Source organism: Echinops telfairi, unplaced genomic scaffold, assembly GCF_000313985.2.
Source record: "Echinops telfairi isolate 266 unplaced genomic scaffold, ASM31398v2 ScPeMD7_7457;HRSCAF=8495, whole genome shotgun sequence".
In the NCBI taxonomy this organism is placed as follows: domain Eukaryota; kingdom Metazoa; phylum Chordata; class Mammalia; order Afrosoricida; family Tenrecidae; genus Echinops; species Echinops telfairi.
This window is the reverse complement of record NW_022111357.1, coordinates 40807152-40820776: the sequence shown is the minus strand read 5'-3', so window position 1 is coordinate 40820776 and position 13625 is coordinate 40807152. Positions and strand designations below refer to the sequence as shown.

The 13625-nt window shown below is 50.6% G+C and overlaps 1 protein-coding gene across 2 annotated transcripts in view; it reads left to right on the top strand.

The window, feature by feature from the left end:
- The first annotated feature begins 6 nt into the window (after positions 1-6).
- The window catches only part of AJAP1 (adherens junctions associated protein 1), a 142463-nt gene continuing 128844 nt past the window's right edge, over positions 7-13625 (top strand). For both annotated transcript variants that reach the window (XM_004705205.2, XM_045299119.1), the window contains exon 1: positions 7-58. In XM_004705205.2, the coding sequence (XP_004705262.1) occupies positions 30-58 (29 nt within the window). In that variant the 5' untranslated portion in view covers positions 7-29. The remainder of the gene's footprint in view (positions 59-13625) is intronic.

Here is a 13625-nt window from a genome sequence, read left to right as displayed (position 1 = left end):
TCTGAGCCTCTGCTCCCCGAAACGTGACCATGTGGATTCAACAGCTTTTAGGACTCAGGTGAGCGTCCCGGCGGCGCCGGTGGCCGAGTGCGGGCGGGCGCGTGTGCTTGTGCTGGGCTGGTTGGAGAGGCGCTTTCTTTCCTCAACGTAGTGAAGAAGGGCCCGCACCTCTCCGTGCGAGCGGCCGGCGGGGCGCCCCCGGGCCGGGTAAGAGCGCCCTCCTGCAGCCGGGTACTCGGGACCCCTCGGAAGCGGCCAGTTTTGCGGGCGCCGCGCGTCCAGGGCCAGCCAGGGGCCCCCGCTCAGCTCCAGGAGCAGCTAGGCTCTCCGGGCGCGCCCGCGACGCTGGAGCCAGCAGCGCAGTGTCCTGGCCGGCCGCCCCAGTACGCCACCTCCCCTGGGAGGGCTCTGGGCGAGCCGCTGAATCCTGGGCCCCGCGAGCTCGGGGACCAGAAAGGGAAGCAGGGCTGCCTGGGGGAAGCCAGGGCTCCGCTGGCCGACAGGGAGAGCTGTACGGGCCGCGGAGTTGATGAAAAGCAGCGCAAACAGATGCTCCGCGGGCCCCTTTCCTTCTTCAGTGCCCGCGTTCTGAGCAGGGGCCTCCTGCCTCCCAGCTGCCCACTCAGCTGCTTGCCAGTGACCCCTGGTCCGACAGAGTGCCCAGCTGGCGTGCAGCTGGGCCAGGAGACCCATGAACTCTGAGGGAGCTCGCAGGGGCACCCCCAGCCTATTTGCCTGCTGGTAGAGCCTTTGCGTGCACGCCTGTGGCCCCCTCTGTGTCTGGTACTCCTAGGCCGGCTGGAGGCTTAGGGTTTAAGTGTGGAGTCGGAGTACGAGGTGAGGGCGCGCAGTATGACCCTGTTCGGCAAACTTTGCCTGGTCTTTCTTGGCACTCAAACACTTGCAGCCCGTGCCTCTGCAACCTGGGCCTTTGGACAAGTCGCCCCCTTAGCAGGAAGGCCGGTACCGCCAGCCATCGCCAGCCTGCCCGGGGGTTCTGCCTAGCTGGTGCGTCTGGTCCTGGGTTGGACCTAGACTGGGAAGGACCAAGGCAGAGGCGGAGAGAGCCAGCAGCATGCGCTTCTAAGAATGCCCACTGGGATGCGCTGCCTTCCTGCTTTGGAGAGAAAAAGGACTCTAGGTTGAGTGAGCAGAACAGGCAGCCTTGGCGCCCCCCGCCCCCCTAAAAAGCTCGGAGAGTGGGCTGAAGGAGAATCAAGCGCACCTTGGTTTTGAGAAATAGAAAGGGGAAAAAGGGGACCGTGTTCCCGCATGCTTTCTAGTTACTGTAGAAGCAGAAGACTTAACACTTCAGGGATCAACCCCCTTTAAGACAGACATCCAATGAAAAGAGTCGTGTTGTTATTTGCCTTTTTTTTTTTTCTGGAAAGCTTCTGTTTCTCCTCCGAAAGGTAGTTCGGTCTTGCTTGTCACCATGGCTGTTAAGAGGTTAATAATGACTCGGTTGAGCTGGGTATCAGTTGGGATCAACACAGTGTGCTCTGGCCAGATAAGGTTCTCTGTCTGTGATGCTGGGATGAAAGCAATATGCAGTGAGCCCTGTTCCGATATGACCCAGACTCAGGCGCGCTGCCCGGACCCTGGAGGCTGGCCTTGGGTCTCTGCCAGATGCTCTGCCTTGTGATGACCAGCCATCTCGCACCGCACTCCAGCCCCAGCCCCACCCCCGCCCTGCCTTCTAACTCCTGAGGCTTCCTGAACTGCCTGCCTTCAGACACTAGATTAGTACCAGCAAGTTATTTGACTCGACATGTTTTTATTGCGAAGTTGCTAGCTGGAGGTGTGATTGCATTTTAAAGACCAGGGAGAGGAGAGGCCATGGAAAGAAACCTTTTTGTTAGGGCCACACTTCATTAAACGGGTTCTTCTCAAGCCTCCCCAGGGATACCTCCGTGGGGTTTTGTTAGAGCATGCTGCGCATGCCAAATTCCTGCAGTGATTTTGAAGTCTGACCTTTGCCCTCCACCCCCACCCCGCAGGCTGGAGCAGGCAGATTTCTGTGGGTTTGCCTATTAGGAAGAGCTTAGACCTCTTCAGATCTGGCCAAGGGAGCTCTCTCTGGTCTCTCGATGTCAGTTCCCGGGCAGCAGAGTAGTCTGGGCAGGACTGTCTGTGTTACATCATGGCCAGGCATTCGGGGAGGTGTGTGTTGCTGGCCCGTGAAGGTGTGTTTGTGAGCCGCCCCTTTCCTGGAAGCCAGGTAGCAGTGAGAGCATCTTGCTGCTGAGCTACCAACCTGGCTGAAGAGCGACAGGCTCAGATCCTGGGGCGGAGTGTGTTCTGAGGTGACAAGGTGACAGAAGGCAGCTGGCTGGCCAGGTTGGAGGCTGGGCATTCCCAAGGGGCTTCTGAGACAATGGCTGGGCGCTGGGCTTGAACTAAGCTGTGGGCAGAGCCTTTTCTTTTCTCTTTCAGAGGGGGGAGAAAGAGAGAGCGAGGCTTACTGAAGCCTGCAAGAGTAGTCCTTGTCTGGCCTCTGAGGGCAGCGGCAGGCAGGCAGGAGAGCGCCAAAGATACTTTGCATCTGCTCCTGCGAGAAAGGGAACTCTTGACAGGGACGCAGCAGCTTGACCAGTTGCCTTCATTCGGAGTAGCTGGCAGGGCATGCTTGCTCAGCAGGCAGCCTGAGTGCTCTGCCACTGAGGACCAGGGCTGCCCTTGGCCTCTGTGCCTGCAGACCTCGGGCCGTGCCCTGGCTCTGCCCAGCTCTGAGTATCTGACCTACAGCCTGTGTGAGCCTCAGGTCAGCGAGGGCTGCCTAAAAGGGCTGCCTCCCATCCTGTATCTCAGGGTCACTCTGCCTAATCTTACATACTCATGTCTTGTGAGTTCCCACTTTTGTTTGGGAAGCTGTATGTGTGTGTGTATGTGTGTGTGTGTGTGTGTGAGAGAGGCAGGCGGTGAGGGTGTGTAAGGATCACAGGGAGCATTCTCTTCATGGATGGGCACTCACTCCCAGGTTTCTGGGGCCTCGCACCCTGCCCATACCTGGGCAGCACCACAGGGAAACAGCGACTGGGTCTGCAAGGCCAGGATCCAGCAGAGTCCTGCTCCGTCCACAAACTCCGAGTGATGAGTCCCTACTTCCTCCACTTTCAGCCGCGGCTCCCAGTTGGTTGCAACTGGAATCCATCCCTCGTCAGGACCTGCCAAACCCACGGTGAATATTGGGGGGCGGGGGAGAGAATCATGCGTGAATGCACACAGTTCCAATTGGTCCGGCACAGGGGCCCAGCCCCCTCCCCTCATGCCTACCCCAACCTGGGCCAGCCTGTCTTCTGTTTATGTATTTGCAGCTTCTTGTTCCTAGGGCTTGTGTGTTCTCTAGAGGGTGATTGTGGGGAGCAGGGCTCCCTGCTTCCATAGCCGAGGCAGCTCCCCACCTCTCTGAGATGGCTGTCTCTGGCTCTCTGGAGAGAGAGCAGTCAGCTTCTCCGACCCCAACCATGTGTCCTGAGTGGGTGGTGATAGGAATGACTAGCTCCCAGCCGTATTGCACTCAGTCCCACTGATCCACAAGCAATGTGTTTGGCAAACATGGGGTTGGATTACTTGCTGCGTTCTAGGTTTGCTGGGCATTTTTGTGGGAGGAGCACATGGTCCTGGAGCACGTCTGGCAGTGCCAGTTTCACCTGGGTCTGGAGGCAGGGGATGGATGAGAAAGCTGGGAGTGCCCACCCCACCACAGACCAGGAAGCAGGCAGAGCCCAGGGGCTCCTCTCTTGGTTACATAAGCCTCATCTGCTTCAAACACGTAGGTGCCAAGTTTTCTTCAAAGGGTTACAAGTCAGTAGAGACCAGGTTGATGTAAAGATTAGCTTGGAAAGCCAAATATATCCTTGATCTAGATTTCCCTGTTTGAAGTCTGGCTCCAGAGGGTTTCTCCTTCCAATGCCAATCAGACTTCTCTGAGGGGGAGGCGGTGTGGGGGCTCTCTCCTATCCCCACGGACCAGCTGGGGGGCCGCTGACTCTTTCTCTAAGACCCCTTCCAGGAATTCAAAGGAGCAGTGAGTCATGAGGCTTGGGAGTGGGGAGTGGTGGTTACATAACACAGTTAATCTGGCTTCCAGGGAGTGTCAGTAGAAGGCTGCCTGCCCCACCAATGGCCCCCCTGGGGTGTCCATGGCACATGCAGGATTAGATCTCACCTCCTGGAAACCTCTTGGGGGTGGGGTGCTCTGTACCTCAGTAATGACATCAGAGTGGGCAAATGCTTCTTTGGCACCAGGGACCTGACCGTGAAGAGGACTTGCTGTCCTATTGCTGGGGACAGGAGAGTGACAGCTGCCCACATGTCTTCATCTGAAGTCTGGATGGGGCCTGAACTAATCGAGACACCAGGGGAAGGACTTCTACCTCCCCCCCCCCCCAACTCCCTCTCTGGAGGGGAGGCCCCAGGGCTGGTAAAGGGCTGGCACCCACATAGCGTAGGATCTCAGGAGCTGATACATATCTCAGAAGTCACCCCAAGAGGCTTCAGAGGAGCTCTGGTGTGGAGCTCACTCAGGGGAGCAGGGCAGACTGTCCAAGTCTTGTGTTGACAACAGAGGGGGCCGCTGCCTGCTGGACCCTGGACGGCGGGGGTGGGGCGTGGACTTGCATCTGCAGATCAGCTTGTGCATTCTGCAAACGGGTGTTCCTTTGTCTGTCCCTGTATTCCTATATTCCTGCCCCCACCCCTCTCCAAAGAAAAAGGTCAGTGACAGTTATGCTGAGCCCACCTGCGTTTGGTCTTGTGGACCTCAGCCTCGGGTGGGGGAGGGGAGGGTGGTGTGCCCTCAGTTGTCCTGGCTCTATCCCGGGGACTTTTCAGAGTCACTGTCCTTTCTCTAGGGGGCTTCCCACCAGGCCCAGCCCACTTCTGGGCAGTCACCTGAGCTGTGTTCCTCCTGAGACCCTGCCATTGCACTCCTGCCTGCAGGATGTTGGCACGCCAATCACCTTGTAGAACCCTCTGGCCCTGTGTGATCTCACCATCTGCTGGGAAGGGAGTGGAAACCTGGCTGAGAAGCCCCGGGCGTGTGTCTGCCTGGGAAATGCTTAGGGACCTGCAGGGCGTTTTGTTTGGCATTGGAGAAGAGACCAGATCTCTAGTCCAGAGGCCCCAGGAGCACACACTCTGTCTCCTTCTTCATTACATCTTGGGCAAGGTGTTTGGGGCGGAGTTGATGCAAAGACCACCTGTATCTCTACGGAAAGCACTGCCTTTGTGCCCGACTCCACTCCGGTTCTGTGCTACAACCCAGCAAAGGATGACCAGTCAGGATCAGCTTGCAGTGTAGGTTCTGTCCTGCCACGATTCAGCACTAGCTCTCCAACGTCCTCGTGCCAGTAGATCCACCGTTAGAGATACATTTCTTTGGCTATGATTTCGGCACGGTCGGGATGCATACCTGCTCAGGATAGCCATCTGTCATGTTTTTGGATTTCTTTCTGGAATGATCAGTTTAGTGTGAGTGGCAGTATCAGCTTTCTAACTGATTGGGAGGGAGGGTGGGTGTAGATAGGAAGAGAAGATGGTGGCGGGTAGCACAGCTGGTGGGGGGGGGTGCGAGTGAAAAAAGCAACAGCCAAGAGGACAGGGGGACATGTGTGCGTGTGCATGTTCATGAGTATGTGTGTGTTCACATGTGTGCGCACATGCGTGTGTGGCATCCAAGACAAACTGAATGACCTGAAGGTAGGCTGAGCCCACCCCCTGTCTCTAGCCGTCTTGGAGACTGGGACAGTCTAGACGATTCTTAGGGAAGCATTAACAAGAGACAGCAGTCCCTTTCAAGAAATTAACAAAGACAGATGAAATTAATTTTGATCATCTATTTATATTAACCCACTCTTAGAATTATTATCATTTCAAATCGTGCATGATCAGAGCCCTTCTCAGCATGCTCAGTGGACACAGGGGATAAGAAGCCACCACACTGGACCCTTGGCTGCAGAAATTCAACACGGAGACGTGCCTGCCACCTCCCCAGCCTGTGGGTCTGCCCCTGGCACCATCACTGAGCTGATGTCAGCCCTAAGGGGGCCCAGACTGGCCAGCAGCTGGCCAGATTCGGCATTAGACATTGGCTGAGAACCCTGATCTGTGTGAGAGGTTTGACTATGCGTTGGGGCCAGCATCGGGACTTTCCCAGGCAGGTGCTGAAAGCGCACATGGCAGAGAAGGGCAGACAGGTTAGGCTGCCCTGACTGCAGCAGGTGGACAAATACCCAGAATCCACTAGGTGGAGGATGGGGCCTTCATTCTCTCCCTTCTGCCCTCCTGCCCTCTCCCCATGCCATGGCAGGGCTCAGTCGTGCCCCTGGGTCACACTGAGCCTTGGTGGGGGAGGATAGACTTTGAATGGGGAAAGCCCGGTTTGAAGAATCACCTTCAGGACCACTGCTCCAGAAGGAGGGGTGTTGTCTGCATGAGTGTCTATTGGCATGTGTGTCTGCACAGGTGTATCTTCGTCAGGTGTGTGTCCATGTGCATGTGTGTTTTGTGTGCTCATACCAGTGGGTTTTTTTGGAGGGGCATATTGCATTTGGGGTGTGTACATATGTGTGTGTCGTGTATGTGTGATGAGGCCTCTGGGGCTACTGTGTCTCATTGCACCTCTCCCCAGGAGCTTCCATCCCAGGTGGAAAAACCTAGTTTTAAAATAAAACTCCTGCAAAGGGACTTGCTGGTGCTGTGTACAGGGACGGGGCCGAAGAAGAAGACGTGGAAGGTGCCACAGTCAGGAACAGGCTGCTAATGAACGTGCAGGCAAGCTCTGATCCATGGGGGTGGGGCGGTGGGGCTCATGCTTTAGGTACTGTGTGGACATAGCTGACTGATGGGCAGGGATTCTGATAGTGCCCTGGCCTTGATACACCCACCTCACCTTTGCTTTGAAGGAGCACAATGGCTTTCCTGGGATGAGCTCGCCCCAGCATGGAGGTGGCCTCCAGCAAGGGGAAATACGATGAGCATAGGAGACATGTGTCCAGAACATCCACGTGTCTTTCTGAGCATCCTTCCTTATGTGGCAACATAAAGGATCTGTATTGTGGGCCAATCCCTCCGTTTGGGAGTTTTGTTTACCCAGAGGCATCTGGGAAGAAAGGCCTGGTGACCCACTCCTGAAATAAAAGCCATTGGAAACCCGTTGGGGCATGGTGACCCTGGGAGACACATGAGGTGGCAACTAGTTTTAACTCTCCCATTTTATTGGATTGAAATGATTTTGAAGTCACTGGCTTAGTTAGGTAGGTCACTAATTTGCTCGAAGACTCTCAAATTCAAACTCCAGGAAGTTTGGGGCAACGGCTAGCAGAACCAGTCTCTTTTGGGAATGAATCCAATGTCAGTCTATTCCTATTCGCGGTGATGAAAATGCTCCCAGCTGAAGGGTGAGGTGGGTGACCAAACTCCAGGGGTTCCTGCAGTGGAGCCTGGGGCTGGGTGGGAAGGGGCTTAGTACCTGCAGGTTATTGTGCACCAGCTTTGTGCAAAGCATGCCCTTGTTACTTCATGAGTCCTTGGTACTGAAGCCAGACGTTGTTAGTTTGGAGGAAGGGAAGACCCCAGTCCTGAAAGCGTGGCCCTAAAGACACTAGCGTTCCCAATTCATTGGATGGCGTTAGTGTTATCCTAGTGGAATGGTGGGTGATGCATTCAGCTAGTTGAAAGGTCAGCACACTTTGAGCCCACTAGCCCCTGTTCCTCAGGAGAAAGAGGAGGCTTTCTGCTCCTGTGAAGACACACAGTCTTGGAGATCCAAAGGGACAGTTTTACTCTCTCTCTAGGGCTTTTAAGAGTTGGAATCCACTTGATGGCAGTGAATTTGGCACCATGCTTTGTTTTACCTTCTTAGCATTATCTTGGTTTCAAAACAAAGACAGGACACTAAACGGGGGACAAAAAGCAGCAACAAAATAATAATAGCAATAGAGATGGATACCCTTATGAAAATAAGCAAAAATATTATCGAAGAAAATTTAGCCATATTAAAAAAGATATAAACCATAGCCAAGTAAGGCCCATTCCAAGGATGCAAGGCTGGTTCAGTATCAGAAAATCATTCAATTCAATTCATTGTAATAAAAGGCTAAAGATAGAAAGTCACATGATCATAGCACTTGGTGCTGAGAAGACACTGATAAAATTCAACACCTATTCATGATAAAATTACTCAGAAAAGAGGATTAGGGAATAATTTCCCTAGCTTGATCAACGACATCTACAGGAACCTATAGCTAATGTTGTACTTCATGACGAGAAACGGGGTACTTTTCCTGAGGATCAGGAGCAAGGCAAGGATGTGTGCTCTCATGTCAATGTAAAGCTGGAGGTTCTAGCCAGTAAAATAAATCAAGAAATGGAAATAAAAGACATACAGATCAGAAAAGGAAGAAACGGGACTGCCCCGATATGCAAATTCAATAATTGTCTACATAGAAAATCCAGTAATATACTTCTAGAGCAAACGATGGTCTTAGGAACTGAGACACCACTCCTCTGTCCGTCTCCAGGGGGGTCCGGCCACATGCAGATGTGCTGATCTGGTGAGAAAGAAGCTATCTCAACCTTCCCACTGACTTTTACTTCTTACCCATACTGTCGCAAAATGTAGCAATGTAGTTTACTGTTGTTACATTAAAACTGTTACCCGTGCTACACCATGCTTCAAGACAAAATTTCATTTATTTTTAATTAAAAATAAATATTTCACAATATATAATTGCATATTGTTTTTTTGATTTATCAAAATGCTTTAATTATGTTCAATTTGTAACAATGAAAACACATCCTGCATATTAGATATTTACATTATGATTCATAACAGTAGTAAAATTACAGTTATGAAGTAGCAATGAAAATAATTTTATAGTTGGGGGTCACCACAGCATGAGTAACTGTATTAAAGGGTCATGGCATTGGGAAGGTTGAGAACCACTGTTCTAGAGATAATACATGATTTTAGCGCAGTTGCTGGATACAAGATAAACATACAAAAGTCAATTGTATTTATGGATATTAACAATGGACATGGGTTATGTATCAACTTAAAATGAAATGCTTAGCTGTAAATCAATCAAAACATGCACTCGGCTTGTATACTAAAAAATTACACAGCACTGATGAAATAAATCAAAGAAAATCTAAATATATGGGGTGGCATACCACATTCATGAATTAGAAGAGTTAACATAGTAAAGGTGTTCATTCTCGAATGTTTAATTTTTAGATGTTTTCATAGGTAGATCAGATTATTCTATCATTTATATGGAAAGTCACAGGACTACAATAGATAAACTAAGTGTGAAAAGAATGTGGTAATAGGGATTGGACTACCTGATTTTAAGACTCAGTAATATTAATAGCTCACTTCTTACTAATAGTAATTGCAATAGTCAAGACTGTGGTATTGATAGGCTGCCTGGAGTTTCTAGTCTCCCCAGAGGCACCTGAGAAAGAGGTCTGGTATTCTCCTTCAGAAAGGTAATCTCCGTGGAAACCCTATGGAGTACCATTCTACTCTGAAGTACTCCAGTCACGATGAGGCAGAATTCACTCAATGACACTGGGTTTTAGTATTGGTGGGAGGATAAACACAGAGATCAGTGAAACAGGGCAAATAATCCAGAAACAGACTCACACAAATATGCTCAACTGATTTTTGAGAACAGTGCAAATTCTATGGAGGCACTGAACAACCCATTGCCATTGAATTGATTGCAACCCATTGTGACCCTATTTAGCATTTCTAAGGCTGTCAATTTTTATAGGAGTAGAAAGCCTCATCTATCTTCTGAGGAGCAACTGATGGGTTTGAACTGTTGACCTTAGAGTTGCCGACCCAGTACATAATCAACTACACTATCAGGGCTCAATGGAGGGAAGATGGACTTACTAACAAATGGTGCCAGAACAAGGGATCCGTCAGCACAAACCCGCACAGTGACTTAAGCCTCACACCTCACATCTCATCTAACTGAAAATGGTGCACAGACTGTAATCCTATGGGGAAAAATACAGGAGACACGTCTTTGAGATCCATGACTAGATCTAGTTCTTAGATTTGATACCAAAGCATGGTCCGTACAAGGAAATTATTGAAAAGTTGATCACAATGAAAATGTTTGTTCTGTGGAAAGACTGTGGAGAGGATGAGAAGACAATCCCTAGACTAGGTAAACTGTGTGAAAGCTGTGTAGCCAGAATGGTCTCCTATCTTTAGTATCTAGAAACTAACAAAATCCAAAGATGCAGTCCACTTAGGAAAAGGGCAGAAGACGTGAAGCTAGATTTCTCCAAAGAAGAGATGCAGATGGCAAATAGGCGCAAGAAAAGATGTTGGGCGTCATTAGCCTTTAGGAGGGTGTGTTCCCACTAAAGCCATAATGAGATCTCTCCGCATGCTCATTGGAATAATTAAAATGGAAAAATAGTGCCGACACCAAATGCCGACAAGGAGGTAGTGAGGCTGACTGAAGCATGCGTTGCTGGGGATGGGCGGACATAACACGTTATGAACACATTGAAAAACACGCTGTCTGCATCTTGAGAGACTAAAGACAGGCCAACAGTTCTGCTCTCCAGTGTTGATCCCAGATAAATGAAAATTCGTGCATGTGCATGCACACACAGCATCTTTATTTGTAGTAGCTCCAAATTGGAAACTGCCCGGGGGTCTTTGAGTATGTCAAAGGGTGAATGGTTCAACAAGCAGTGGTATGTCCGTGCCATGGGATACTACTCAGCACCGAAAAAGAACTAACCCAACACATCTCCAGAGGCTATGGTGGAGTTAAAAAAGGGCAATCCCCAAAGCTCGCACACAATATGGCTCCTTTGAGAAAACGTCCCTGAAGTGATGATATTATCAGAGAGGAGAGCATACTGGTGCTGCAGCCGGCTTAGGAGGAGGAACAAGCAGGGCCCTTCTCTGGGCGGTGCAAACCCCTGTGGGGCTCAGTTCTACTCTGACACACATGGGGCAGGAGGGAAGTGGGTGTAGAGATACAAGGGCCAAGTAAGGGGCTTTGTCACAACTGAAACATTCTCTGTCTTCACTGAATTCATGTCTGTGTCCTCATAGTAGTATGCAATCATTTTGAAACTCTGGGGAAATTATGTAAGAGGCAAACAAGATCTTTCTTCTTCTTGCTTAAAATGTTTGGCTTATTTCTTGCAACTGTGTATGAATCTACCCCAAACTCAAGTCCACTGCCTTTAAGGGATTTTGACTCCCAGCCTCTCGAGATAAGGTTTCTGAGACTGTGCCCCTGCCAGGAGTGGGCCATCCATCCATTCTACCTGTGGAGTGACTGGCAGCTGGTTTTGACCAACAGCCTTGCAGTTACCATCCCTGTGCCTAGCTACCAGGGACCCTTTTGGGAAGCCACAATATCTTACATTGAAATCGAGTTTAAAAATGAGCTTAGGTCTTCTTTATCTTCCAGTGGCTGGCACCCGGGAGATGGGTCTGTTTGTTTAGGTTGTGTGTGTGTGTGTGTGTGTGTGTGTCTGTGAAAGTGAGAGTGTGCTTGTGTGAGTACATGTGAGTGTGAGAGAGTGTGTGTGTGTGAGTGTGAGAGGGTACATGAGGACATGTGTGTATGAGAGAGCAAATGTGAATATGTGTGTGTGAATGTGTCTGTGTGAGAATGTGAGTATGTGTGAGTTTAAGAGGATGTGTGAGCATGCGTGTATGTGAGGTGTATAAGAGTGTATGTGAATGTGTGTGAAAATGAGTGCGATTGTAATTAGGTGTGTGTGTGTGAGGGAGAGAGTATGTGTGTGTGCGTGAGAAAATGAATGTGATTATAATTAGGTGTGTGTGTGAGATGGAGAGAGAGAGAGTGTGTGTGTGTGTGTGTGTGTGTGTGTGAATGCATGCAAGAGTTTGAGGTATGTGTGAAGGTCTGAGAGTATGTGTGTGTGTGTATGTGTGAGTATGTGTGTGTGAGCGAGTGAGTAGGTGTGTGTGTGAGAGAGAGCATTGTTAGTATGTGGTATGTTGGATGGAGAGTAAATGAGTGCGATTAGGTGTGTGTGTGTGTGAGAGAGAGCATTGTTAGTATGTGGTGTGTGTGTGTGTGTGTGTGAAAATGAGTGCGATTAGGTGTGTGTGTGAGAGGGAGAGGGAGGGAGAGAGAGAGAGAAAGAGAGAGAGAGAGTGTGTGTGTGTGTGTATTTAGACTCTCCGAGTCAGCAGTGCTAGGAACCTGGGGGAAAGGTAGAATGTTACCTCGCGGAACTAGCCCCGCTGCATCCCGGCCACATTTTCTAGAATGCTGTAGCACCTGCACACACAGCGTTGCTAATGGGATGAGATCCATCACGGGTGACAATAATAAACTGCCGGCTGCATTATTATTGGCTAAGAAGAGCTGTCCAGATTTTACCTAAATCAGGTCAGCCCTGAAAGTAGAGCAGCAGCCTTTTGGGGGACAGCCCCACTTTCTTACCTTGGCCCTGAGGTGCCAGCACGGCCCTGCTTTGCAGATTCCCAGTCAGCATGAAACCCGTTAGTGCTTTGTTTCCAACTCGGTGAAACATGAGCCTGAAGTCCAGGGAGGTGGGAGACCAGGGTGTGGCTTTGCTGTCCTTGTCACTTGGTTTGAATCTTTATGCTGAAAGAGTGGGTGCTGGCGTTGGGTGCTTGGTGGATGTGTGTCGAGTGAAGTTGGGTGGTACCATGGTAACCAGAATGCTCTGCCTTGGATCTGGCTGTCAGCTCCCCACATTCCAAGAACCAGCCTGTTATTGCTTTTTCTGTCTGTTGCTCTGCGGACAGGAGGGGCTGGAGTGTGTGTGGGTTCCAGGGCTTTCTATAACCAGGCTTTGCATCGAGTGGCCCAGCCGAACCATGCTCCACCAATCCATCCTCATGCTGACCTTGCAAAGCTGCTCACATGCATTTTGCACAGGAGGGGAATAGAGCCAAGAGGGGTTAAGTAATTTGCCCAAGGTCACGCCGCTAGCTGATGGCAGAGCAGGGGTTTGACTGCAGGTTTTTGGAAGCCCCGGCCCAGCACACCCTCTTTTCCACATGGGCCTTCAGGGATACACAAAGCCAAACAAGAAGACTGGAAATTGTCCACAAAAGACTTGTGCACTGTGTGTTCGGGCCAAAGCTTTATGATTCAGGGGGGCTGTGGGGCCTCGTGGAATGAAGGGCAAGTTTCATGGTTCACAGGAGGGATTGTTTGGCGACAAAGAATTCTTGAAAGTCCATAAGGGAATGGGCATGACCTGCGGCACAGATACTGTCACTCACCTATTTAATTATTAAAAATAATTATGTCGCCCAGTCCAAGGGAGTCCCTCCTGAGAGCGCCTGGAATTAAACTGTGGGAAAGGAGTGAATGGGCACATTGAGAAAGGCGGGCTGAGCCTGATTTAGCACGGATGGCACGCTGTGAGCGCGTGTGAGGGGGCCGCCCAGGGGGTGGTGCATCGAGCTGCTAACTGAAAAGTCAGCAGTTCCAAACCACCAGCTGCCTCACAGGAGGAAGATGAGGCTACTGCTCCTGTAAAGAGTTAAAGTTTTAGAAACCAAAGGGCCAGTTCTCCCTTCTCCCATAGGGTCTCCAAGAATTGGGATGGACTCAATAGCAGTGAGG